This window comes from Podarcis filfolensis, assembly GCF_964270895.1.
Source record: "Podarcis filfolensis genome assembly, chromosome: 1".
NCBI classification, from domain to species: domain Eukaryota; kingdom Metazoa; phylum Chordata; class Lepidosauria; order Squamata; family Lacertidae; genus Podarcis; species Podarcis filfolensis.
The window spans coordinates 4,595,011-4,621,911 of NC_139604.1; the positions used below are offsets into that span (position 1 = coordinate 4,595,011).

A 26,901-nucleotide genomic window follows, 5' to 3' on the forward strand; every position below is an offset into this window, starting at 1 on the left:
CCCACTGGCCTCGGGTACAGTGGAAGATGCTGTCATGTTTATAGCATTGAACAGCTAATCCATTAAAAAAGAAAAGAATGGTGAGACATTACTTGATCCTTTGTCTCAGGCAGCAATGTTTTGAGCTAGCGCTGTGGACACGTGCAATGCAATATGATGCACATTTACTCTGAAGTAAGGTTTACTGAGTTTAGGTTGGTTTACTCCCAAATAAGTGCATAGCATTTCAGCCCCTCTCTTTTTAAAGTTATACATTTTCATTTCCTGTTTGAAAGTATTTTGGGCCATCTCTGTTTATTTTTTTGACATGGCAACAAAAAAGGGCTCTTTGTCTCTATGTGGGTTCCTGGGCATGATTTAAGACTGAAAGGCAAATGCATGCCTCAGAATTCATTAAAACTACTTTACCTGGCATAATAATTCCCAGTCTCTGCTGAATGGCCTCCAAGTGAGCAATATATTCAGTTAATGAATGTTCAGGATCTTTAGATGAAGCTGAAGAAGTGCTGTAATGGCATAAATATAAAAATAATTAAGCCTCCCCATACACAAAATTCTCAGTACATAAAGTAGCCAAACACACTGACATCAGCACGAAGGGCAAAACATAGTACCAACAGACTTGGGAGACCCTGACTATCACCCCCCCTCCATGTGAAGCCCGGGTGTGTGTGTGCCAGCTGCTTTCCAGCTTTCCTATGAAGTTTGGAACCTGTTTAAGGAGATCCTGGTTTTCGTGCTAAAAAGCAATTGCAGCTATATTCAGTTTAAACTTCCTTGTCTGACCAACAGCCTAGATTTTTTTAAACCATGAAGTGTAGCAATAATTGGAAGAAGTGCAGGTATTAAATGCTATTTGCAATGCACATGCCACCGACAAACAGAAAAGAAGTATTTCACTTTTGTGGGTAGGTACAACTCTAATTATAAAAGGGAGCTGAGCAGTATATTCACAGCTTTGGATTGGCCCCTCGTGGTCTTCCAGGTGCTGCTGGATCACAACCCCCATCATTTCTAACCGTCAGCCATGCTGCAACAGTTGGAGGACCACAAATTCCCTGCTTCTGTCATAGATCATTCAAGCTTTAAATGCCGTTTTTATTTATAGAATGATTCAGAATGGTACATTAGTTAGAAAAAAGTAGAGTGTGGATGACACCCACATTTGAAATAAACTCTACACCAACCTGTTATGCAGCTGTTGTGGTGGTTTAGGTGAGGAGTTCCCAAGACTCAAGAGATAGCTCCTGCTGCTGTGTCTCGCTTCCTGAGTTCCATCACCTGGGAACACCTCGTGCTGCTTTAGCACCTCAATTCTAGCCCTGGTACCTAGATTGAAGAGTATACAGTGATTCATTTAGACCTGAACCTATGGTCAATGAAGACAATTCTATAATGCAGGAAGGAAGCAATGTGTGCATTTTAAAAAGTAAGATATAGCCTAAAGCAAAAACTTCTACTGTATAAGCCATGCATCAGTACTGCAGCAGACAGTCAAACATTTAAAAGCCTATTAACTATGAGCTGCTACAAGAACAAACTCAAGTCCTGAGCATTCCCTATGGCTTCCCACCTCCTGCTTTCCGCATCACCATCCATATATCCAGAATCGAGAGATTTCCCTTAGTTTGTGTGGCTGCTTTCACAAGAGGGAAGCAGCTATACTTTTCGAAAGATATGTGGCATAATAGGTTACTCAGAAATAAGAGGAACACAAGTATACACAGTTATGATAGGAGTTTAGTTTGTTCACTTCTGCACAAAGAGATATATACTAATAATAACTTGTAATCAATCCACAGGATTCTTCTGGAGTTCTCACATGAATTGTGTCTAACGTTAGGAGAAACAGATTCCGACGGCATCTCTTTCCTGCCAACTTTGTGCCATTTTTTCACCAGAAACTTTAACCTTGAGGCAAAAAGACATGAATCAGTGTGCAAAATAGTTTCCATAGTACTTGCAAGATCTCACAAATCTGTACAAATGCTGGCCACCACACTTACTGTGAAAATTCCAGGAAAAACATACCAAGTGGCCATGCGTCCCCCCCTCACACACACACCACATACATCTCCACCCCCTCAAATCCAAGGGCATTTCTACATTTCACAGGCCACACATGCAGATTGGTAAACTTGGTAAACTACCAAGTGGCATATCAAGTTTGCCAGCCAAACAAACAAACAAACAAACAAAATACCTCCCCTGTCATATACACCATACTGGAATGCCCACCACCCACCACCAAGTCAGTAAAGTCCCTCTGTTCAGCAACAGGGATCATCTCTAGCACTCTTTTCTTTCTTTCTTTTAAAAAAGCCATTACATCATCACTGAATTTAGGGCACTTGAGCCGAAGGTTAGAAGGTTGAGCCGAAGGGGCACAAAACTGAGAAGATCCATCACTTAGAAGATTCATTTTGGCCTCACTCAGGGTGCTGTACTACCAAAGGTTACCAAAGTCCACCCCTGGTTCAGTGCCCACTGCTAGCTCTACATGGCTAATGGGCATGAAACAGCTGAAAAAACGGGTTGATTTCTTTTGTTCTTTCCACACACCTCAGCAAGTGCCCACTGCCAGGCCAAAGTGGCTAGCAGGTAACAAATGTGAAGGCCCTGGGGAATAAACCCTGGAAAATCTGGGATAAAGTCTTCAAAAAATCAAACTGAAAAGACCTTATTTTCTTCTTTCCCTACCCATACACCCCCCATTCAATAAAAACACTTCACAAGGCACTTTGACTGGCAGATGCCCCTGGTTGCTTCAGGTATGCCATCTTCATTTCAATTCCTCTTTAAAAAGAAAAAATAGATGATAACATGTAGAGAAATGTAGAAATAGGGAACAATTTGGTGATATTTGAAGAAAAGTGTTTGGTTACCTTGATATTGCAATCACCACTCTAATGGCAGACCTGAACTTTGTAAAGGAACGGCTCCGTAATTCAGAGACGGTCAGATCAGGAGACGGATAGATGCCCATGCGCGCTATGAGGGACAGGGTTGCTTGCTCGCATTCTTGGAACCCACCCAGAAGCAGCAGAAGGTATTTTTTCTGATAAACCAGAGCTTTCCTAAAGCTCTCAGCTCTCAAATACTTCCTGTATAACTTCTGCATCTAAATTTTAAAGAGAGAAGAACATTGAGCTTACAGAAAATTTAGAAACCAATTACAAAAAGCACCTACCTCAATAATATTTCCCTGCAATCCATTTGTCTATGGCTGAGAGCTTTCCAAACGGTGTGTCGCACAAACGCTCCCCGCTCTCCTCCCAGGACTGGAAAGGCGTTGGTTTTACCTCCAGTTTGCTAGGAAAACTGAATTACTGTGTCGTGAAATGATGCATGTCTAAAAAACATGCCACCAACATGAAAAGTTTGGAAAGCTCTGGACTATGTGCTCTTAGCAGTTAAATGTTTACAGGTTGTGTGTGAGTATGAATGAATGATTGCAGTCTAATTCATTACTGGTTCCTCTTCCCCCCTGAGTGCCTCAACACTTGCTATTTAGTCGTTTCTTGGTTGTCTTGAGGTTTTAAGAGGGCCCACTACTGTGTTTTGTTTAATAAAGCTTTTAAACTTTTCCTTTGCTGTGCTTCTTGGATGCCACTTTACACAATCCTCACCCTGGTCTGATCAGCCAGAACTCAGTTTTTTGGTAAAACAGGTGATTCTACCTCAAGTTTGCCATTTCTCAGTTTGGGAAGATTTGGGATTTTATCAGTTTGGGGTGATTCACCAGCTGCAATCCTATCTGTGCATAACAAATCCCTGCAGTAATCCATGACCTTATCATATCCAGAGTGCGCTATTGCAATGCATTCTATGTGGGTCCGCCTTTGTAAACTACTTCATAGAATCAAAGAATTGCAGAGTTGGAAGGGACCCAAGGGAATCTCAACTGAAGCATCCATGACAGATGGCCATCCAACCTCTGCTGAGAAACCTCCAAGGAAGGAGTCTACCAACTTCTGAGGGAGGCCGTCCCACTGTTGAGCAGCTCTTACCATCAGAAAGTTCTTCCTGATGTTGAGTCGGAATCTCCTTTAGAAGCTTCAGCAGATGAAGAATGCAGCAGCCTAGGTGATAACGGCGGCTAAATGCTCAGTCTACATTACACCTATTCTGCATCTGTTGCACTGGCTTCTGGGCCAACTCAAAGTGCTAGCAATAACTTTAAAGCCTTTAATTGTTTGGGGCCCTTCCCTCAGAGAAGCTGGCCACAGGACTGTGCAATGGAGGCCCTGCTTGTGTGCCCTTCAGAAAGAGAGGGAAGGTGGGTGGGCACAGTTTTCGGAGGGGCCCCATAGGTAGGGATCATCCTCTCTGGAGCTATATGATCAAAAACCTCCCCTTCAGTGGCACTGAGACTGGCTGAGGATGGCTTTTAATGAGGGGGCTCAACAGGCAGGAGTTTTTAGTCTTATATATATGGCTGGCTGTGACATATCGAACTGAAGTATCTTTATTACTATTATTATGACTGATTTATGTTGCTTATGTTTTATGTTTTTATTTTTCAATAAAATAAATTGAATTACAACAAAATTACAACATAAATTATACATATGAAACCAAAAAGGAAAAAGAAAAAAACAAAGAAAAACCATAACCATAACATTCACAACACATAACAAAACATACATAGACTTTGACTTCCTTCCACTGTTTTGGGACTTCAAATTTTCAATTTTCTTAATTGTTGAGTTATATTTATATTGCTTCTAGCTTTATACCTATTACAACCATTTCTTCATTTCTTTGACCCTGCAGAACTTCACTCATTACATACCGTTATTTTTACTCCAGAACAATGTTTTTTCATGTATTCTTTAACGCAGTCCCATTCTTTTATTAATTTTTGTTCTGACTGTCCCCTTAAGACTGCCGTTAATCTTGCCAAATCTATATATTCACAAAGTTTAATTTGCCATTCTTTTACTGATGGGATTTCCTGCACCCTTCCAATTTTTTGCTATAAGCATCCTGGCAGCCGTTGTCACATACAGAAATACTTTCTTTTTGTTGCTAGGAATATCGTTTGTGATTAAACCCAGAAGAAATGCTTCTGGTTTCCTAATAAAAGATATTTTTAACATCTTATGTTTTATATGGATTTAAATGTTGTAACCTATACATTTATTAATAAATAAATACTCATTTTGGGAGTTCAAGATTTTCAACACAGGATTTCCTTAACCCCTGCTCTGAGCACTATACCCACCTACCCACCCTTCCTATTGCCAGCTAAATTTGGCTTCGTATGTTACTGCTGATATGCATGAGAACAGCTCAAAGAAAGAGAGCATATGCAGAGAAATTTTTACCTTCAGATTGGAAGATGACATTGCTGACTTGTTTTCTGCCACAACATTAGTTTTTGTTTCTTCATGCTCTGTTGTTCGCAAGCCATTGTGCAAAATAGGTATCTTCTCCTGATAAGCAGTTCCTTCCGATTCTTGCATGGAGTTAATAACACATGTAGGTTTGATCTAAGCATGACATTTAAAGACTGGTTCAAAACTTCAAAATTCAATACAATATAGGCAATGAAATTCAGCAACATTTAAATACAATGGCCTGATACGGGTTGTGTGCTTTCCTTTGTGACTAGGGAAGAGGGATGGGGTAGACCACATCAGTGAGCAAGAAGGATAAGTCTCTGGAAAACTGTGTGTTACCCATGTACCTTAGGCTGTCTGTTGCCGACCTGGGGAAAGTCTCCCCCCCCCCCACCAATGAAACCAAATTATATATTCCAAATTATACAAATTATCCAATAATCAAACAAATTCCAATGTTATGCCTAATTATAAATTATTATTATTTTTTAGCTGACTTTCCATGCTTCGAGATTGGAGGGAATCCTAATCCTGTCATAGTTCTGCTGCATTTCAAAATATTACAATAATTCCCTTAATACATTCTGATGTTAATCCTTCATTATTTTCAATAGCCTCTGTGTTCATTCTGCAAGTGAGTTTAAGTCCAAATAAAATGTTTCTGTGTGGATTTTATGTCTTACTCTTCTTCTTTATAGTCCAAATCTGTAATCCAAGATTCCCCTCTGTAAATTCACATCCTCTTGTCACAAACTGGTGTTTCTGCTGAATCAGTCCAGAAGCCTTCCACTGCAGGGAGCTGCCATATCGACACACAGTCCAGATAAAATCAAATCATGGCGTCTGCCCAGTGTTTTTCCTTAACCAGCTGCTATTCAAACATTAGCTTTTCCCGGGGAGGGGAGTTACCAAGTAAACTGGAAGTACAAATATCTAAGAGTAAAATGTTAGAGGTCTCTCCCCCCCCGCCCCGCCAAAATAATTTGATTCAGCTAGCTGGTCAGTCTACTTTCGGTTTCACTCCTGGCTCCTTGTTAAATTAATACTTCGTCAGAAACCTCCCAAGCAGATATCCAAAGTTCTTTGGCATTTCCCCAGTTGCTAATGAGATGTCTCTTCTACTCCAGGGGAGTCTTTTGATCTTCTTCCAGGAAACCAAGAGTTGAAAGCCTTGACTTTCCTACCCCCACCCCCAGTTATTTCCACACAGTTAGTAATTATTAGAGTTATTAAAACCTTATTATATCAACAAATGCAAAATTTTTAGTCTCACTTGCTTTCATAAGTCCAGCAGTTGTCCCTTCCAGAGGGGATTCGCCAAATGTAATCACATAGGCAAATATCGAAGGAAAGTAAATAAAGGCTCACCCCCCTTTTCAGTTCCGTCAAACCGGCATCTCAGCTGATAAGTCCCCTTTTCCAATCGAGTCTTCTAAATCTTCAGAGGCTGAATTAATTAGCAGAAAAAATCCTCCCTCTTCACTCAAAGCATGTCCATTATTTAAATCCAATTTTTCATCTTAAATGTCACTTGCGGAGACAGCTTCGGAGAGTGCCAGAATCACACAGGGGCTTTCCATCCAATGCCCCCAGCCCCTTATTCCCTCCAGATTTGGGGCCAGGTGTTGGGCGACTGCGGATGAGACTGTTTCCTCCACCCCTGGAGGAATTTGGGAGGCTGATTACTCCCATCTCAGCCTCTAATTGCCCGTGCGAAACGGAGATGATGGAATTTCAGCCATCATCTGCGGCGACGAGCTGAAAGTCTTGCAGCCTTGCGGGGGGTGGGTAAATTCTTTTTACAAAATGAAGTTCAGGGACCTCGACCCCCATATCCTGGTCTGATGTACTGCTCCGTTGTGCATTTTCCTTCTTCAGCTCCCCACTTGGATCAGATTAAAAAATGGAAGGCTCTCCTTGAATGAAGTCTGAGGAGCAGATAAGGCCCCACATGCCAGGGAGTCTATGCAGAGTTTGATTTGAGGAGAGGTCTGGAAATCTGGAGTTTGAATGTTTTCATGTTTTCTGTGTACCTTTTTGGCTTTGGTATGTGGGTCATGATTCTGACGGCAAAGAGTAGGGAGAAGGAGAGTGTCTCTTACAGGGTCTCGACTTTTGTTTTTTCTTGAGGATTGAGCACTGTTTACTGGATTTGATGCCTGGGGTTACTTGAATTGATAACTGGATCCAGAGCCACCAAGGTGGATGAAAGCCACCTGAAATTCTCAACTGGTGCATAAAAGTGCAGTCTTTCTAGGGGAGCATTAAGAGCATCATGTGGTCTGCTGAGGGCTCTGGCAGCCACTAATTTAGTAATTCCCTCCACTTCTGAAAGACCTTCCGGTATGATGGTAAGAAAGGAGGAATACGGTTTCTTTTGAGGCATTCCCTCTCCCCTATGGCTCTAAAACACAAACCACTTTTGTTTGAAGACCACCTGTTGGCTCACTCAATGTTGTTTCCACCTGGGGATGTGCCCATTGTAACAGAGTTGATTCTGTGGTTGTTTTCTTTGGCTGTGGCTTTTGCTGCTTTACATGAAATCCATTGGCTCTTCTTGTGAGGAGTCGCTAGTTTCTTTGCTTTAATTATGGGGCCCAGAGATTTCTTTTTGGGAGAGTGGATGAGTAAAGAGAGAGATTTTGGGGAAGCAAAAAGAGGAATACAGCTAAACTGAAGTAAAAAGGTATAAAGAGAAGAGAAAGTTAAAGATAGCTCAAAAAGCAAGCACAAAGAAAAGGAACAAGGACATCTGCTTGAGCTGGCTGGAAGACAAAACTAGAGAGATGCTGACAGGAAAATGAGGAGGAGCAGTCAAAAGAATCATAGAGCTTTCCTTCTTGAGTTGCTAGAGCAGCTAGGACCAAGCATGGCTGCTACATAGCTCTTGTCTGCCAGGAAAATAGCTCCCAGATATTTAGGATGAACTCTTCCTTCAACCCCCTCAAAAGGTGAAATGGGTTATCCGCCTTTTTTTCTTTTTTTAAAAAATTGCTTATAAGCATTAACTGAAGTATGAACAATGGCTTATCAAAATAAAATAAAATGAACCCTCTTACTGGAGATTTGGAGGAGGCCAGTAACTCTGCTTTAAGTTCCTCAACTATATGCAACAAGGCTGCAACTGCTTCATCATTTGAAGGAGGCCAGTTAACTGTTCTGTTAAATAAAGGGTAGAAAAAAAGAAATAATCCAAGTAATTGTAGACTCCGTTGCTGTCCCATGGAACAGAACTGTCTCTGTACATATGAAACCTGAACCATTTGACATTAAGACAGCATATAAAACAGAAGTAATTCACCAACTGTATAAGGAATAACATTCACCAGTAAAAAAGTACTAATGTGTTTGTATGAAAGTAATGAAGGCATCACTTTTTTCAGGCACACCTTACCTTCCATGTTCATGTAGACTGAGCATATATGGTAAGCTGGGGCCTGAAAGTGTCATGAACTGCCACATTCAGGCCTGATTCAGACCATTGTTTAGTGTTACACCAGCACCAGCAGGTGTAAACTTTGAGCTGCTTTGCATCGTGTGCAGGTATGAGCACGTGTATATGTATGTGTGTGTGTGAGTGTATTCATATTCCTTACTGAAGGTAAAGCAGAAAAATGTAATTTTTTAAATGTAATAATAGTTCAGGTCAGGCTTCCTCAACCTCGGCCCTCCAGATGTTTTTGGCCTACAACTCCCATGATCCCTAGCTAGCAGGACCAGTGGTCAGGGATGATGGGAATTGTAGTCTCAAAACATCTGGAGGGCCGAGATTGAGGAAGCCTGTTTTAGATGCATTACATCTGAATTGGGCCTTAGGGTCAAGAATCTTGTCGACATGTAATAGTTTTAGGATTTTATCCAAGGAAACTAATGTTTCTAGTTGGTGCAGAGAAAATGTCCAATTACTAGGACTGGATAAGACATTCGTAACAAATTATGGAAACCAAGACTCATAGCTGTGGTGGTCCCTCAGTTTTGATAAGGTATTTCAAACACGAGAAATACAAAATTGAGACTTCCGGGTTAGCGCGAACGGCCAATGGCAGATTCCCTCCGAGCTCCGGAGGGAATCGGCTCTTCAGGAGTTGGGTCTTGCCGCTGCGGCGACGCGGGGACCCTTAGAAATCACAGGCGCAGAAGCCTGTGAACCTGGTGACTCGACGGGCACCATTTGCGCCCCCCGACCTGTGAAGAAGCCTTTTTAAAGGCTTCGGAACGGGGGACGGGGTGAGCGGCGCGGTGCTGAGAGTCGACTGCTTCTCCTGGGGAGTGAAGCCGCGAGCCATGGTCGGAGGGCGCTGACTTTTTCCTGTGAACAATCGGACCCTAAAAGTAACAACCCGTGAGTAGTACGGAAATTGGACTTTTAAAGGAAATTTTTCTTTGGAATTTGGCACGATCGGGGAAGGCGCAAACAGGAAGTCCGCCTCCCCGCCTTGTAAAAAATCTAAAGCAAGGACTAGTCAACTAAGGTCGAGAGAATTGTTTCTTCGATAAAAGATATTAATTTCACGATTTGGCGATACAAGTATAAGTAATTATGCTGGAGGATAAGAGTTAATTTTGAGAGTTGAAGTGCCACCCCCCCCCCCCCGGACCCGGGAGCGATTCGCGAGAGAGCCTGCTGAGGAGATATAGAGGAGTTTGACAGCTGTCAAAATTAGCTGTCAAAAAGGAAAAAGAGAACTTTGTTTCTGCTGTCTCTGCTGGATACATTTGCTGCAACCTGGTTATATTTTGTTGAAAATAAGTAAGAACTGATACAAATTAACCTGACTTTTGGATTTTAAGTGGAAAGAATACTAAGTTACCAAAATCCCTCTAGAGGGGGATTTGGGACACTACAAGAATGGCTGGAAGAGGGAAAATTCAGGCTGGGCTGGATAGAGTATTTGTTCTCCTGGGAAAGTTACAAGGCCAAATTGATGTTTTGGCTACAAATGTAACAACTTTGAGCTTAACAGTAAATAACATTACGGAATTTGATAAGGACTTGACTCAGGAAGCCCATGCAGCTGGACAAAAAGAGAACTTTGAGAATCTTGAAAGTGTGGCTTTCTGAGGAGAAGGAAGGAGGAGCTGTAATTTCGCAAATGACAAAGGAGAGCCAGAGGCCTGATATCAAGCTCACAAAGGGAAACAAGAAATCAAACCAAAGGCCTGACAGGATGACTACAAAGGAAAATAAGTATTGGATGATGAAACTCTGGTTTAAATTGGCGACTGAAGAATGGAGAGATCTCCTTGTGGGGAGACCTGAAGACCTATGGATTACAAATCTGATTAAAGTGGAAGCTGGAGTTTTTGTGACAATTGGACTTTTGGACCTTGCTTTTAAGTATGGAGGTCTGGCTGGAAGAAATATGGACTTTATTGGGACAGAGCTCCTCCGAGACTTGGAGTTTAATATTAAGGACTATCAAAAAAACCGGCAGAGAGGAACTGAGAGAGAATTACGAGCCTCGGACGTGAGATCTCCAGGCTGATAGAAGATTAAGACTGTTGGATATTTGTTGGGGATCGAAACCGGGAAAGGGGGTGGTGGGGTTTGAGAATCCAAAGGGTGTATAATTATGATCTGTTTTACTTTTTTTTTTGTTTGGTTATTAATATGAAAATTGGGAAATTCGTGGAATGGAATTTCGGTCGACTTTAGAAAAAGGTTTGTGTATTGAGGTACAAATATTGATGTCTATAAGTCAAAATTGGTTTTTTTAAAAAAAATATGAATTAAATATAAAAAGGTTAAAAATTGGGGATAGGAACTTGTTGAACAAACAATTTGAATTGGAATACAAGAAGGGGAGGTGTGGGGAAGTCAGGGAAATATGGTAATGAAAATATGGAATTGTAAATTTCATGTGTTTTTAAATCTTTTCTTTTTTTGCCTCTTTTGTTCTTTTTGATTTTTTTTGTACTGAATTTGAAAAATCTTAATAAATATTTCATTAAAAAAAAGAGAAATACAAAATTGGTTTCAATTAAGATACTTGTAAAATACTCACCGCTCTGTAGTTTTATATATGAACTCAGAAAGATAACCTGCAGCAATGAGCAACTGTTCTCTGATGTTTTCTAATTTCTGCTGCTCCACATGGACCATTACTGTATTTGTTGTAAAGTTGGTGTAATTATTTTTTGAAGGACATGGAGGAAGTTCATCTTGATTTTTATGACAATTAAGGTATCTTTCCTGTTTCTCCAAGTGTTCTAGAGTCTGTTGCAAATCCTTTATTCTTCTAGTGTTCTGCCAACGTTGCAGTTCCAACTCATGCTATGGGAATAGAAGCACAGCTATTTGCAATATAGAATAATAAAGTAGCATTTTGCAATGCACACAGGAAATAATTCACAAGCTGTAGGAAGAAGTTAGTATCTAAGCTCTTCCATGCCATGAAATCCATTACTAACAAGATGAAGTGGGCGGGAATGTTATTTGCAGAAGTGGTTGGTGAGAAGGGTGGTGCTGCAGTGAGCACCAGTGAGAGTACTGGGTTAGCTTTGCCAGGGCACCCACACCACCCTTCTTGTCCCCCCGATATGTGGCAGTGTCAGGAGGCCAGGTCCACAGTGCTATCCTTCCCTGTGAGCCGCTACTGGTTCTCTGAAACACACTTTTCTATGTCTGTTTACTATTAAATAATTCCTTAACTCACCTGAACCCTCATTTCAGGTTCTCTCATTTATACATTCAAAGTATAAAAGGCTAAAATAATCTGAAAAGGGGGAAGGCATCCTGGTAAAACCAGTGTGGTCCTGACTTGCCCCTTATTTATCCTGGGATGAGTAGACTTAGTATTGATATGCAAAGCTGAGTAAGGTGCAAAATTCTCCATAAACACCCAATGTGAATAATCCAAATTAGGAAAGCATACTGGTAAAAAAAAAAAAGAAATCTTTGTAGTGATGTTTTTATTGTATCATAGGGCAGATTATTGAGGTAACAAATCCATGGCTATAAATAAGTAAAAAGGCCTCCGAACTTTTTTCAAGCCAGGGCTGAAAAGAAGTAAAAAGAAACCACATGTTCTTACCAGACTTTCTCCAGCTTCCTGTAGTTCCTGCAGTTTGCCAAATTCTGTTTGTTGTTCCTGCTTTATTTCTCTTCTTCTTTGTTCTGTCCCTCTTTCCTGCTCCCTCAGTAATCTGAGAATGGACTGCAGCTGATCCCATTTCTTTCTCATTTGTATATCTTTCTCTGTCTGTATCTTCAAGGCATGGATAATGTCCTCTTTTTGACTTTGCAGAGCAGCCTGTGCGGCCTGTAAAGTGGTGTGGAGCTCTTGTTCTTCCGGAGGCTGTTCAGAGGGCATCTGCATTTCACCCATTTGCTTCTTTGAATCAAGTACTTGCTGCCGCGTCTTCTCAATTATGGCTAAAAGATTCCTGGCATGGGACCTCTCTTTGCACAACTGAGCTTTCAGTTCCTGCAATGAATCGTTATGCTTACAAGACCCACATTCATTTATTCTCATGCTCAGCTGTTCTGTCAAAATACGTTCATGTTTCAAAGCACTTAAAAGTTCTAAACTGCGATTCTTCTCAACATCTTCACTTTTCTGCAGTTCCAAGAGTTTATTTTTATATTGGGACAATAAAGCTTCACAGCGAGAATGTTCAATCTCAAGTTCTTTACGGAGATTACTGTTTGCTGACTGTTCATGCTCTAAAGCCACAGACAGTTGGTTGTTTTGAATGCACTGTAGTTCCAAGGCAGCCTGCAACTCCTGTACAGAAGAAGGGGAAAATCACTACAATTACACAGGACTTTCAATGTCTGAGAGGAATTCCAGTTTGTAAATTAAAATTAAAAAGCAGATTCTGATCCAGAAGCCCACAACTTGCTAATTCTAACTAAATTATTGGTAATTTGACCAGCGACAATTCACATATTTGTCTAGGGTGGAGCTTGATTCCTCAAACTCAGCAGGTCACCCATAGCCTTTTAAATAATGTGAATCATGGACAATTCTTCTTGGCATTTTTAATTTAGAGAAAAATATGTTTTGGATTATTAAAAGTTAAATTGGTATTTTGGGAGAGGAAAACTGCATGCAATTGGAAGCAAGTTTTCTTCACATCTGAAACGTTTTTGTGTGTTTGTTCAGTTTTTGGGCAACAGGTGTGTAGGTATAATCAATACCCCAATTCAAAAACTTATGTTGTGCATATGGCTTACTTTCTAAGTAAGAGGTATGTGGTCAATCTTGTTTGAAAATCATACATGGGCCCTCTTACACAGAAGCTCTTTCCCTATCCATACAAGTGCAGAGAAAAAATAATTTTGTGTGCGTGTGTAGAGACAGTGGCACTCTCTGCACATGTACTGTGGCACAAAAAAAAAGTTTTGTACAAGTCCTATTATGATAAAACAGCAAAATTAAAAATTGCAGCCCCCCCCCATTGCAGCTCTACAAAGTTAAAATGTTACTAGCCATGACTGCCACCCACTTATCAACCAATGTTACTGGTGAGGCAGTGGAAGGACAAGGCTTAATTCTGCCCCCCTGTGTACTTTTCCTTCAAGCAGGTGGGGTGAAGGACTCTCACTACTGCCTTACTTAAAGGAGAAGCAGAGCTGCATCAAAGGGCAAGTCCTTTGCAAAAACAGTCTCCTCCTTTAAACATCTGAGTGATCAGGCAGGGGGAAGGAACTCCTTTACTCAGCCCGAAGTTTAAGCAGAAGCGGGGGGAAAGCTGCTATAAGACCACTTTTCCAAAGGGCTTTAAGACAGTCCTCTGGAGGCTCTCTTACACCCTTTGCAAAGATCACATAAGCTTAGCAAGAAAGGCTATAATTTCCCCACAAGATTTTACCTCTATTGCTTTTGACTTCTCTTCCTCTTTTAACTTGTGCTGATGTTGTTGTTCATCTAACATGTGCTGTAGTTCTTTTTCTTTAACTTGTTCATTTTGGAAGTCTTGAAGAACAGCTGTCATATCTTTCTCCTTATTTTCCAGTGCAGAACTGCAACATACAAAAGTTCTATATATATATATTTTTAAAAACTGCTAACCTGCATCTTTCTGTTTTTTTAGCAGACATGCAGCTGTATCCAACTTAGTTCTAATCGGAATAATCCACTAAAATTAATAGACCTAAGGTTAACCACGCCCATTTATTTCAGTGGATCTGCTCCAGCTAAAATGAACACCTAGACACAACCCCATGCCTTTAGTAACTGAGCAAGAAGAAAAAACAATCAAGTATCATGGGAGGGGTGTTTCTAGGACTAAGGTGAAGCTGTGACGCTCCCTTGTTATTTTTGCTATTGGATGCTGCATGTTGTTCAAGTAATCTTCTATTATATTTCATATTTTATTATATTTATAGTATTCAAACATGGTGTTCTGTATGTTATTATATTTTTGTTTTGCTACGTCATTATGAAATTGTTTGCAATGCATCTGTTTCTTTGTTGTGAGCCTCTTTGGGCAGGCTTTTTTGTGGGAGTATGAATAAATGAATGAATGAATAAAACACTTTGCATAGTGCTTTTAATTATGTCAGGAGCAACACTTCTTAACTTTTAAAGTTTCAGCACAGGTTGGTATAAACAGTGAATTCTCAAGCTGAAACACTTCCTATACTAGAGTCCTAGAAACAAAAATCAGGAAGGGACTCTGCAGTTGAAACCCCAGGGACATGTGGAAAGGGGAACTGGAATAAGAAATTTGTGACAACAATTATGTTGCTCTTTGACTTTATAGTAAAATCAATCATTAAAAATCACAACTAGAGGTAGTGGGTAGGTAAAAGGTAAAGGTAAAGAACCCCTGACAGTTAAGTCCAGTCGCGAACGACTCTGGGGTTGTGGTGCTCATCTTCCTTTACTGGCCAAGGGAGCTGATGTTTGTCCGCAGACAGTTTTTCTGGGTCATGTGGCCAGCATGACTAAGCCGCTTCTGGCAAAACCAGAGCAGCGCACGGAAACGTGTTTACCTTCCCACCGGAGAGGTACCTACTTGGACTTTGACGTGCTTTTGAACTGCTAGGTTGGCAGGAGCAGGGACCGAGCAACGGGAGCTTACCCCATTACGGGGATTTGAACCGCCGACCTTCCGATTGGCAAGCCCAAGAGGCTCAGTGGTTTAGACCACAGTATTTAGGCAAATACTGAAATGCAAAAAGTTGCAAATGCAAAAAGAGGAGGACTGTTTTGTAATACAGGAGGATTGGGATACAAAGGCACCCCAGAACTTAACTGAATGTCTCCAGTATGATACAAACTGAGAGCAGGAAGAACTTCACAATAAGACATTTACTTGGAAATTGTAGCTGTAGATTGTTCTAAACACAAACCGAACTGCCCTTGGAAGTCCTTACCTGTACTTAACTATGTCTTCCTGGAGGTCCTGGAGGGATTTTTGGAGCCTCTCATTTGTTTGCTTGCTTTCACAGAGATCTGATTTCAAGTTCGATATTGCGCTGTGTTCCTGTTTCAGTAGTTCATGCATCTCAGAGGCTTTCTCTTGTTCACTTTTTAGAGAAGCCTGCAAGTTACTTGCAATGGATTTCTCCTGCTGAAGTTTATATTCTAGTAATTCAACTGAGAACAAATACAAAGTTACAACAAAATTAAAAAATTTAAATCCATTCCAATAACTTAAAGTAACCCCCCCCATATAACTTTAAAAAATGACAAATGAAGTGGATTTTTAAAGGCACATACCATATTTTTCGCCCCATAGGACACACCGGCCCATAGGACGCACATAGGTTTTTTTGGGGGGGGGGCGGAATAAAGAAAAAAAATTTATTTTGCCCCCAGGTGCGGGGCTGGGGCGGGGGAAGCCCGAGCTTCCCCCAACCCCAGCCCCCAGAACAGGCTGCTATCCGCTAGCCGTGGGAGAGCCGCGCGGCTCTCCCACGGCTAGCGGAGCGCTGCATGAACCCTGAAGCTTGGGGTGTGCTGAGCTCAGCGCGCCCCAAGCTTCTGGGTGCCGGCAAGCGGATAGCTTCCTGAAGCCTGCATTCACCCCATAGGACTCACACACATTTCCCCTTCATTTTTGAAGGGGAAAAAGTGCGTCCTATAGGGCGAAAAATACGGTAAATGCAGTATGTATTGTGACATTTCTGGATGAAAGGACTTGTTGGCAACACTTTGCTTCACTTTCTGTTTTCCCATACTTGCTTCACATTAGGCTATAAAAAGGCTGCCATTCATTACTTTCAGATTCCACCTATCCAAGGCACATTTAACTTAGAAGGCCAATTCAATAAACCAGATTCAGTGCACTGCTTAAGAGGTCCAAAAGGTGGCAACATGAGAACAGGCCTTTTCTGTGGTGACTCCCTGTTTGTGGAATGCTCTCCCCCAGGGAGGTTTGTCTGGCGCCTTCATTATACACCTTTAGGCGCCAGGCAAAAACATTCCTCTTCTCCCAGGCCTTAGGCTGATTAATCTTTTATGGCCTTTAAAATGTTGTAGGTTTTTTTTGCCAGGGGCGGGTATTATTGTTGTGCTATTAAGTATTTATTTTGTGCTTCTATCCTGTATTTTTATCTTGTGAAATACCCTGAGATTTTCACATGAAGGATGGTATATAAAATTTAACAACTATGAGGAGGAAGAGGAAACTGAGATAAGATATGATAGCCATCTTCAAATATCTAAAGGACTGTCACATGGAGCAAACTTATTTTCTTCTGCTCCAGAGTGTAGGACTTGAACCAATGGCTTCAAGTTACAACAAAGGAGAGTCCAACTAAACACCAGGAAGAACTTTCTGGCAGTTAGAGCTGTTCAACATGGAACAGATTCCCTCGGGAGGTGGTGGACTCTTCTTCCTTAGAGATCTCTAAGCAGAGGTTAGATGGTTATCTGGCATGGTTCCTTTTGTTGTGTTTCCTGCACTGTAGTTGCTTGGACTAAATGACCCTTAGGGTCCCTTCCACCTCTACAACTCTATTATTACATGATAAAAGTGTTTGCAAAATAAAGATTAAAGATATAACTCCTTGCATCCTGTTTCTCAGTCAAATGAAGGAATGGTAAAAAGTAAGTAACATTTTGTAAACTTCCATAAGGTACTACCCTGCCTTCGAAGTTGATGTTCTTGTTTACTCTGATGATTCTCTGTATTTATAAGTGTTTCTTGGAGTTGTTGCAGCTTCTCCTGGCTTTGAAGATGCATCAGTCGCAACTCTGCTTCAAGGTCCTGTATTTCAGTAAGCAAGCTGTTCCTATCTGAAGAAAGAAGATGCTCCAGAACTAGCTTTTGCTGTTGTTCCTGAAATGAAAACAAGTCCATGTTACATATTAAATAACTTATTTCAGTTTCTTTGAGGGTGTAAATTCTTACATCCAATCCTTTAAGCTACATAACCAATTTCCAAACTAGGTTGTTATATTAAGCTGGAAATTGGTTCCTGTAGCTTAAAAGGATAGCTTAACTATTGGATCCTTTGCTGTCACTTGAGGCTCAGGTGGCCTCGGTGGCATGGAGTGCCTTCCATCGGATTCATCTGGTGGCCCGGCTGCATCCCTATGTGGGCAGGGATAGTCTAACTTCTGTTGTCTATGCTCTGGTAACCTCAAGGTTAGATTATTGCAATGCATTGTACATAGGGCTGCCTCTGAAAATGGTTCGAAAACTTCAGCTAGAGCAGAATTCAGCGGTCAGGTTGCTCCCCAGCCTGGGGGTCATTTTGGACCCACATGTCTACATGGAGGCACAGGTTAGTTCTGTGTCCAGGACATCTGTCTGCCAGCTCCATCTGGTATCAACCCTACCTGCCTGCACACTATCTTGCCAGGGTGGTATATGCTCTGGTTATCTTCCAATTGGTCTACTGCATGTGCTCTACATGGGGCGACCTTTGAAGGTTACTTGGGAACTACAACTAATCCAGTAGACAGCAGCTAGACTGGTGACTGGGAGCAGCCGCCAGGACCATATAACACTGGTGCTAAAGGAGCTACACTGGCTCCCACTACATTTCCAAGCACAATTCAAAGTGTTGGTTATAGCCCTGAAGGAGCGCCTCCACCTCCATCGTCCAGCCTAGACACTAGGGTCCAGTTCCGGGGTACTTCTGAAGGTTCCCTCACTGCAAGACATGGAGCTACAGGGAACCAGGCAGAGGACCTTCTCTGTAGAGGTGCCTCTCCTATCAGATGTCAAACAGATAAACTACTATTTGACTTTAGAAGACATTTGAAGACAGCCCTGTTCAGGGAAGTTTTAAATGGTTGATGTTTTATTGTGTTTTTAATATTTTGTTGGGAGCCGCCCAGAGTGGTGGTAATAATAATAATAATAATAATAATAATAATAATAATAATAATAATAATAATATTTAACAGGATGCATTTCTTGTCCCAATTTCAGAAGGCAAATATTACATAGTAAACCACTAGAAAAATTTTTGTTTTGACTATGGCAGACCAACACGGCTACCTATCTGTAACTGGAACACTAGAAAATTCTCATACTTGTTGTTCCACTATATGTTCCAGCTTTTCTATTAATGATCCTTCGTCTCCAGAGCCAGGATTGCAAAAATGTGTCTGTAAGTAGCTTTGTAACATGTTTCGCTCCTTTTCCAATACACACTGGACTGCTTGAAGTAGGTCTCCTCTCCAGTCAAAAAAAGCAGGTGTATTTTCCTACAAGATAGGATGGATAATCAACAATAAATCACAATTCCCATTTTCTAAGAGATTGGAAAACTTCTTTTAAAAGTTTTGATATTTTTCATAATACATTACAATAAAAAACAAACTAATCTAAACAAAAATAAATACATAAGAAAAAAAAGCAAATAACTATTAATATTAAATAGTCATAATAAAAACCTGTTAGTCCCACAATTAACTCTAAACTGAATCAATACTTCTATCACATACATTAAGTTGAAAGAGGCTTCTCTATGTATATGAAGAACCAATCTGATGATTTCTCAGATATGTTTATACATATTTTACCTATAAAACATTAGCATTTCACTTTCAGCTAATGAACACAAAGGACACTTGTCTTCCCTGTAACTGTCAGACATTTCATTTTGCTTCTTTTTGTGTGTGCGTGTTAGGGTGAGGCTGGTCTAAGATAGAGCAAAGCAGATTGATGTAAAACAGGAAAGAAGAAAAAATCGTCCAGTGTTCAGCTTTCTGGAATTATTATACTTAAACTCTGTATTCAAATATTTTAAAGACATTCCCTATATAGATAAAAAACTATGCAAAATGTATACTGTGTGACAAATAACTCTTTTTCAGAGTGTAAATAATACTTCATTTGGCTAAAATTATAAGGTTTAGTTGTCAAATTTGCACTATTGTTTAAGAAATATATAAAGTATCAATGGGAAATTTGATTTAAATAATATAAAACTGGCCCTTTCAAATAATCAATTTAAGTTCAACACCTGATTTAAATCAAATCCACCTACCACAAAGGAACACCAATCTATACTTTTGGTGCTGCTGCTCTTTTCATGGTTTCTCTGCAGAAATGAAAGACCTTCCACTAATCCACAGGTACCTAATCAAACCATAGCACTCTTGCATCCCCTGCCCCATTAGGTAAATGGGCAGAACAGATAACATGCCAGCATCCCTTGACATACCATATATATTGCTAGCAAGCCATAAATGGAAGTGCCCATATCTGCCCCAATGTGGAAATGCTAATTTTATGATCCAGTTCATCTTAGGAGGAATTGCACTAGCACTGTTTGCCTTAGAAGGACTAGTTGTCCACAACTGTCTCTACAGAATTTTCCTTTGCCAGACTCCTTCTGAATTGACTGGGATGCAAGCGCTCAGCTTTTTAGAAATCACCAAGTCAAACGGAATTCATTCCGGAAGCCCATTCGACTTCCAAAACGTTCGGAAACCAAAGTGCGGCTTCTGATTGGCTGCAGGAAGCTCCTGCAGCCAATCGGAAACCCCACCAGACGTTCAGCTTCCAAAAAGAGTTCGCAAACAGGAACAAAATGTTTCGGGAGCCAAAATGTTTGAGAACTAAGCTGTTTGAAAACCAAGGTATGACTGTACTTGCAGCTGTTGTTAATGGTCTCTAACTCAAGTAAAATTATAAAGATATCTGTATACCTTGTCTTCTTTATCTGGTACTTTGTTGAGGTAATCCTTCAGTGACTGAACTGTATCAAGCAAGGCTAGACTCTCTTTTTGCCACCCCTCCTTTGATGGAGATTTCTGTACATTTTTTTTATCATTATGAGGCAGAGATTTTTCTGACAAAACCAGTATTTTGTAGCTCTCTTCAGATACCATCTTCAACACATTCTGAGAAGGAAGCAAAATACGTCAAGCTGATGATAACAGGTAGCCCACAGTCCTCAAGACATTTACCACTTGAAACTGTTCTGCAGTTTGAAAATAATATAGACACTGCAGCAAAGTTCTTCAGAGAAAACAAAATCCATACTGCAACTGGCAAATATTACATAAGAAACACAGAGTCCAATACATGATCAACTGGATTTAGTAGACGAATTACCCAAGATGGATCTTAGCACAATCCTACCACATATGTAGGTAGGTACCGGATAGAGAACAGTCCCACCAACATTTTGGCAAGGCACCTTCGTGAATCACTGTTGGTTTTCTAGGACCATATGTAGCTTTTGATTACACACTAACATAGAGAATGTAGGAAATAAATCCATGAAAATCTGTAACAGAAAAGTAAATATGACTTGATAGAGACTTGATGGGATGACCTTCATGACTGGAATGTAGCAAATGAAGGACACAGCTTGATCCAAAAGTATAAATGCAAGAGAAAGTGAGGGAGAGTACCATTATAGGCCTAAAAACCAAAGAGCTGCACAGAAATCCAATACAGCTACTACTGTAGAGAGCATCTGGGCAAAACTAAACAGGAGAAAGAAGTGTAACATGACTGTCACTGTCTAGCACAGACCACCAAAATAAGGAGAGGATGTGGATAATGCATTCCTAAAACAAATAACAGATTTTTCATGCAAGGAAGAGTTATTAGTAGTGGGAGATTTCAACTACTTCAATATCTCTTTGGAAGACAATTTTTAGCATGTTACATAGAGGAGAGAAGGACAGAACCAACAAGATGCTGAGAAAGAAGGAAGGAGGAGCATTCAAATGAATCATAGAGCTTCCCTTCAGGGGTTGCCCAGCAGTGACTTGTAGGGCTAGTCTGCCAGGAAAAAGGAGACCTTTTCTGTCATTTATTCAAATCAACCAAGGAATATGTCATACAGTATTTTAAATATTGTTATTTCAATTTAAAATTGTGGTACACATATAGTACAATCTCATCCAGACTTCATTTTGTGCTGGGCTTTCCAGGCAAAGGTCTGTGCTTTAAAGCTCTATGTCTTAGCAGTTGTTTTTGTCTCTGCGCTTTCCCCAGGAAAACCCACATTTTGCTGCTAAAGTGGAACAAATGGCAATCTGTGGAAAACCCAATTGCTGTTTGCTCTGATTCAGCGATAAAACGCAGAGTTTCCCAAGAAAAGTGCTGAGACAAAAAACACACACCATTGCTCAGACATTGAGCTTTAAAGCCTGAAACACGGCACAAAAGGAAGTCTGGATGAGCTTCAAGTTGCCCAACAATTTGCTTACCCACATTACCTTCAACTGTTGTGAAAACACTTCTCTTTCTTTTCTTGCTGGTTCCGTGATATCTGGAACAATTCCAAAGCACTGCAGATAAGTCATGATCTTGCTATCTTGGTGTAAAATAGTTTCTGGATCTTCCTGATTAAGCTGAAGAACTAAATCTGAACTAGTATCTGAAAAACAAAATGGCAAGAACGTTCATATGACTAGGGACTAGCTACAAATCCACCTAACTGTAACATCATCTAGCCTAGCATTGACTTATCACCATTCCCAGAAGAATGGCTAGATACTTTTGGCACATCCTATCATCTTATTAAGGTAAGATACCAGGCTGTGTACTGCACTTTGCCAATCCAGAGATGATGACCTTGTTCAACAGTGCACTGAGGACTTCTGCTAGGTAAAGTAGAAACCATCAAGGCATCAGAATGCTCTTCATGATGATGAACCTGTGGTGCCATAGAGTCTGGATTGTCCTGGCTGTGTCCAGGAGGCAAGGGGGGGGGGAGAAGGGTACTAGATCCAAAAGGTTCAAGACTGTGGGTAGATGCTCATTCTCACATATCTGATCAGTGCATATCTGATCAGGGCTACTAGGATCTTCATGAATACTATGGGTGAAGAGAACAGGACAAAAGATAAAGTGCAAGTGGTACCTTGGTTTATGAACTTAATCCATTCCAGAAGTCCATTCTTAAACCAAAGCATTCTTAAACCAAGGTGTGCTTTCCCATAGCAGCGGGGGACTCAATTTACAAATGGAACACACTCAACAGGAAACAGAACATGTTCTGCTTCCAAGGCAAAGTACACAAACCAAAACACCTACTTCTGGGTTTGCAGCGTTTTTAATCCAAGTTGTTCATAAACTAAGCTGTTCTTGAACCAAGGTACCACTGAAGACAAACTCTACTTAGCTTAAAGAAATAATGATAAATAACGCTCCTGATGAGTTCTTCAACCTAATAATGACCTTTCCCACCTTTAGTAAAGGTAAAGGTAAAGGGACCCCTGACTGTTAGGTCCAGTCGTGGACAACTCTGCGGTTGCGGCGCTCATCTCGCTTTATTGGCTGAGGGAGCCTGCATACAGCTTCCGGGTCATGTGGCCAGCATGACTAAGCCACTTCTAGCGAACTAGAGGAGCGCACGGAAACGCCGTTTACCTTCCCGCCGGAGTGATACCTATTTATGTACTTGCATTTTTGTGCTTTCGAACTGCTAGGTTGGCAGGAGGCCAGTTTAGTAGGCAAGTTCAAAGATTTTATATTACAGAAAAAAGTTCCATAGGTTATTGGTCAGCTGGCTTTCATTGCTCAAGCTATCATTTTAGCTTGTTTTTTTAATTGTTTCAGTTTCTAAGACTAAAATTTGTTCAAAATCACTTAGCCTCCAAGTGACAAAGCTTGAGAGTGGCTCTATTTCATGGGACCAGGGAAGTCTCCTGCGGAAATAAGTACAGGATACCCCCAATTTAGTAGTTAATCTCTACCTGTTGGAGGAGTCTGCATGCCTAAGACATGCTCTCCAAGTGACCCAAGGTAAATCCCAGGAGCCCAAGCCACATCGGAGCATGCCCACTGAAATCACTTATAGCATGAATCCATTAACTCACTGCTGCCATACTCAGTGCTTGCACCCTCACGTCTGGACATCATTGATTTTAGATCATCTTGCAGCTTGGATTGCAACAGAGTGAAGCCTTCAGCATCTCTAACCTATTTAGAAATGAATATACAAAAATACAATGAAGTCCTAGCTTCATTAACAAGTCCCCTACAGCAACAATGGACGTACATATTCTGCTTTATGTTTTCCACAGGAATGAATAACAGTGCCTTATTTTTCCGTGTATAACACGTCCCCCTGTATAACACGACCCCTATTTTTGGGGACTACAATTTTAGACAATGCGGGGAGATGGCTGAGTTGTTGAGCTTTTTTGGGGGGTGGGATGCTTACAGTTATTGACGTATTTTGGACGGGGAATGCCAAAAAACACTCACCTGACTGACAAACGCTACAAAACACACATGCAGAAGAAGCAACAGTGTCTGCCGGCAAGCCAACAGCAGCTGGCATTTGCATGCCCGACTGCAGCAGCATCAGCCAATCCACAGCAACACTTGCAGCAGACTCCATTCTCTCACCCAATCGCAGCTGACAACCAATTGCCAGTCCCCATAAATCATTTTTAACATTCTTTTACAGTAAAAAAACCCCTCGTCTAATACATGGAAAAGTGTGCTAATTCTTTTAGGGTTACACCTCACAATACATTTTGTATATCTATTATATTAGTTATGAATACCGAATCATAAATATAAATTGCAGCTTATATATTTTAAAAATATTACCAGCACTCAGGAATGAACAAATCCCACACTATTTAGTATTTTGAAGGAAAGCACTGATGTTTAAACAAACCCACAGCCCCTTCAAGGACACGACTGAGATAGGTGATCTCAGCATCAGTGCTGAGGGAACAGGTTTGCCCCCATTCTGGTGCCCACCAAAACACAGCTTTCATTTTTTTCACTGTTTTACTACCAGATGACAAACCAGGCACAACAAATCCTATCACATTGGGTTTTCCACTAAAAGGAGTCCCACGTATATATAGGAGGCCATACGCACACTTGAATATATACCACATACAAAAAAAGTTACTGAATTTGATATTAATTGCAGAATAAATCAATTTGAAAGTATGTTTGGTCATCATGGATTTGCAAATGATACCCTCCTGATCAGGAAGAAGCCCAGCCACTCAGAAGTCTAGGGAAGGGTAATAGTGCAGAACCCTGCCTTCAATGTGGTGGGGAACTGGAAACATTCCTTTTTTAAATATAATTTTTATTAAGTTTCATAACAAACACAAAAATATGCAGAATATACAGAACTATACAGCACCCTTGTCCACATGGCCAAAAACAAAAATAACAAGAGCAAAAGAACAAAGAACATTCCCTGCCCAACTTCTCCTGTGTTTGGTTATCCAGGTTCTGCAGTCCTAGCATAGGAAAATAAGCCTCCTTTTCTTAGTGCTTATTGTATCTATGCTTGACAGTGGACAACATAGCAGGGATGGAAAAAATATGATGCTAGACAAGTCTGTTTGGGGAAGAAATGGGCCTGCATCGTAAGGAAATACTAGGTCAGTAAGTTTCTCCAGCATCCCTGAGCACTCCGGGGCTCTTAACAGATGGGAGAGAATCACTGGCCTTTCCTTGTGGGAAAATGCTGAGAGCAAGTTTCCTTTCTCAAGTCATGCTTAGTTTTAAATCACTAATATATCCTTGGCTTCCTTGGTCACTCAACCCCTTAGAGCAGACATCCCCAAACTTGGCCCTCCAGCTGTTTTGGGACTGCAACTCCCATCATCCCTAGCTAAAAGGACCAGTGGTCAGGGATGATGGGAATTGTAGTTCCAAAACAGCTGAAGGGCTGAGTTTGGGGATGCCTGCCTTAGAGCAAGAGATTTAGCAAGCAGCAGTGAAATGTTTTATTTCCACGTCTTCCTGCTCCTCTACTCCTCCAGGGGAGAACCTTTCAGAAAGGTATACTGACTGCTCATAGGAGACTTGGAGGAGAAAAGGCTCTGCGGACTCCTTCATCAGGCAGGAGAGAAAAAGCAGAGCAGACACGACTGCCTCCCAGAATTCTATGCTCTCCTGCCTCATCACTGGAGGAGATCATACCCAACCAGGGAATGGATTCCGATCAAAGCAAATGCTATTCACTCTTTTTTTTTCTTTTTTTCTTGAGAGCAGGGGAGGGCCTTGACTTTGTTTTTGAGCTCCCACTGGTTTGGTCACTGTGGAAAACACAAAGCTGGATCAAATGATGTGCTGGTTTGCTCTGTCAGGGATGCTCTTGTGACTCACATGCTCTCTCCACTACATCCCTCAATAAATCCCAAAATTCCTGAATCCCAAAATGGTTTTCAACCCTCTAGGGTGACAGTGGACATGATTTTCATTGCTCGACAGCTTCTAGAAAAATGCAGAGAGCAAAACCAACCTCTGTATATGGCGTTTATTGACCTAAGGCCTTCCAACACTGTAAATCGTAATGCCCTGTGGACTGTCCTGAAAATTGGCTGCCCAGATAAATTTGTGAACATCCTTCAGCTCCTCCATGATAATATGACAGCAAAATCGCAGATAACAATGGCTCTCAAAGTGAACCATTCACAGTGGGATCAGGTGTTAAACGGGGTTGTTTATTGCACAAACTCTATTCAATATTCTCATGGCCATGATCCTACACATTGTCGAAATGAAACTCCCCACCGGGGTAGAAATCATATATCAAACAGATGGAAAGCTCTTTAATCCGAGTAGGCTGAAAACAAAGAGTAAGGTTATCATAACTTCCGTCATGGAGCTTCAATATGCTGATGACAACGAAGTGTGTGCACACTCAGAGGATGACCTCCGAAACATCCTAAATATCTTCGCAGAGGCTTATGAAAAGCTTGGCCTATCGCTCAATATTCAAAAAACCAAAGTACTGCACCAACAAGGTGGACTAATGCCAGTCTACTGGAAGAAGCAAATATCACCAGTGTCGAAGCAATGATTTTTCAACATCAACTTCGTTAGACTGGTCATGTTGTGTGGATGCCAGATTATCGTCTTCCAAAGCAACTACTCTATTCCAAATTTAAAAATGGAAAGCGTAATGCTGGTGGCCAACAAAAGAGGTTTAAAGACTCTCTCAAGGCAAATCTAAAAAAATGTAGCATAAACACCAACAATTGGGAAACACTTGCCTGCAAGCGTTCCAATTGGAGAACAGCCTTACCAAGATGTCATGGACTTTGAAGAAACTCGAACTCAGGATGAAAGGGAGAAGCGCGCTAAAGAGGAAGGCACGTTTGGCAAACCCCTCACCATGATCAACTTCCACCCAGAAACCTATGTCCCCATTGTGGAAGGATGTGGGGATCCAGAATTGGCTTCCACAGTC

General features: G+C 41.0%; 1 protein-coding gene across 2 annotated transcripts in view; it reads right to left on the reverse strand.

The window, feature by feature from the left end:
- Positions 1 to 26,901, reverse strand: part of PCNT (pericentrin) — a 77,048-nt gene that overhangs the window by 713 nt on the left and 49,434 nt on the right. Inside the window, exons 26-40 of one of the 2 annotated variants that reach the window (XR_014551163.1) lie at positions 23,543 to 23,645; positions 21,938 to 22,098; positions 20,411 to 20,605; positions 18,788 to 18,961; positions 17,387 to 17,582; positions 15,673 to 15,895; positions 14,163 to 14,313; positions 12,380 to 13,072; positions 11,351 to 11,619; positions 8,405 to 8,504; positions 5,331 to 5,495; positions 2,886 to 3,121; positions 1,786 to 1,911; positions 1,188 to 1,329; positions 409 to 506 (exon numbers count right to left, since the gene is read on the reverse strand). Coding sequence is in view for 1 of the 2 variants with exons in the window: in XM_083625730.1 (XP_083481856.1) it covers positions 409 to 506; positions 1,188 to 1,329; positions 1,823 to 1,911; positions 2,886 to 3,121; positions 5,331 to 5,495; positions 8,405 to 8,504; positions 11,351 to 11,619; positions 12,380 to 13,072; positions 14,163 to 14,313; positions 15,673 to 15,895; positions 17,387 to 17,582; positions 18,788 to 18,961; positions 20,411 to 20,605; positions 21,938 to 22,098; positions 23,543 to 23,645 (2,995 nt within the window). In the remaining variant the exon portion in view is untranslated. The remainder of the gene's footprint in view (positions 1 to 408; positions 507 to 1,187; positions 1,330 to 1,785; positions 1,912 to 2,885; positions 3,122 to 5,330; positions 5,496 to 8,404; positions 8,505 to 11,350; positions 11,620 to 12,379; positions 13,073 to 14,162; positions 14,314 to 15,672; positions 15,896 to 17,386; positions 17,583 to 18,787; positions 18,962 to 20,410; positions 20,606 to 21,937; positions 22,099 to 23,542; positions 23,646 to 26,901) is intronic. The other variant, XM_083625730.1, reaches the window with a different exon arrangement.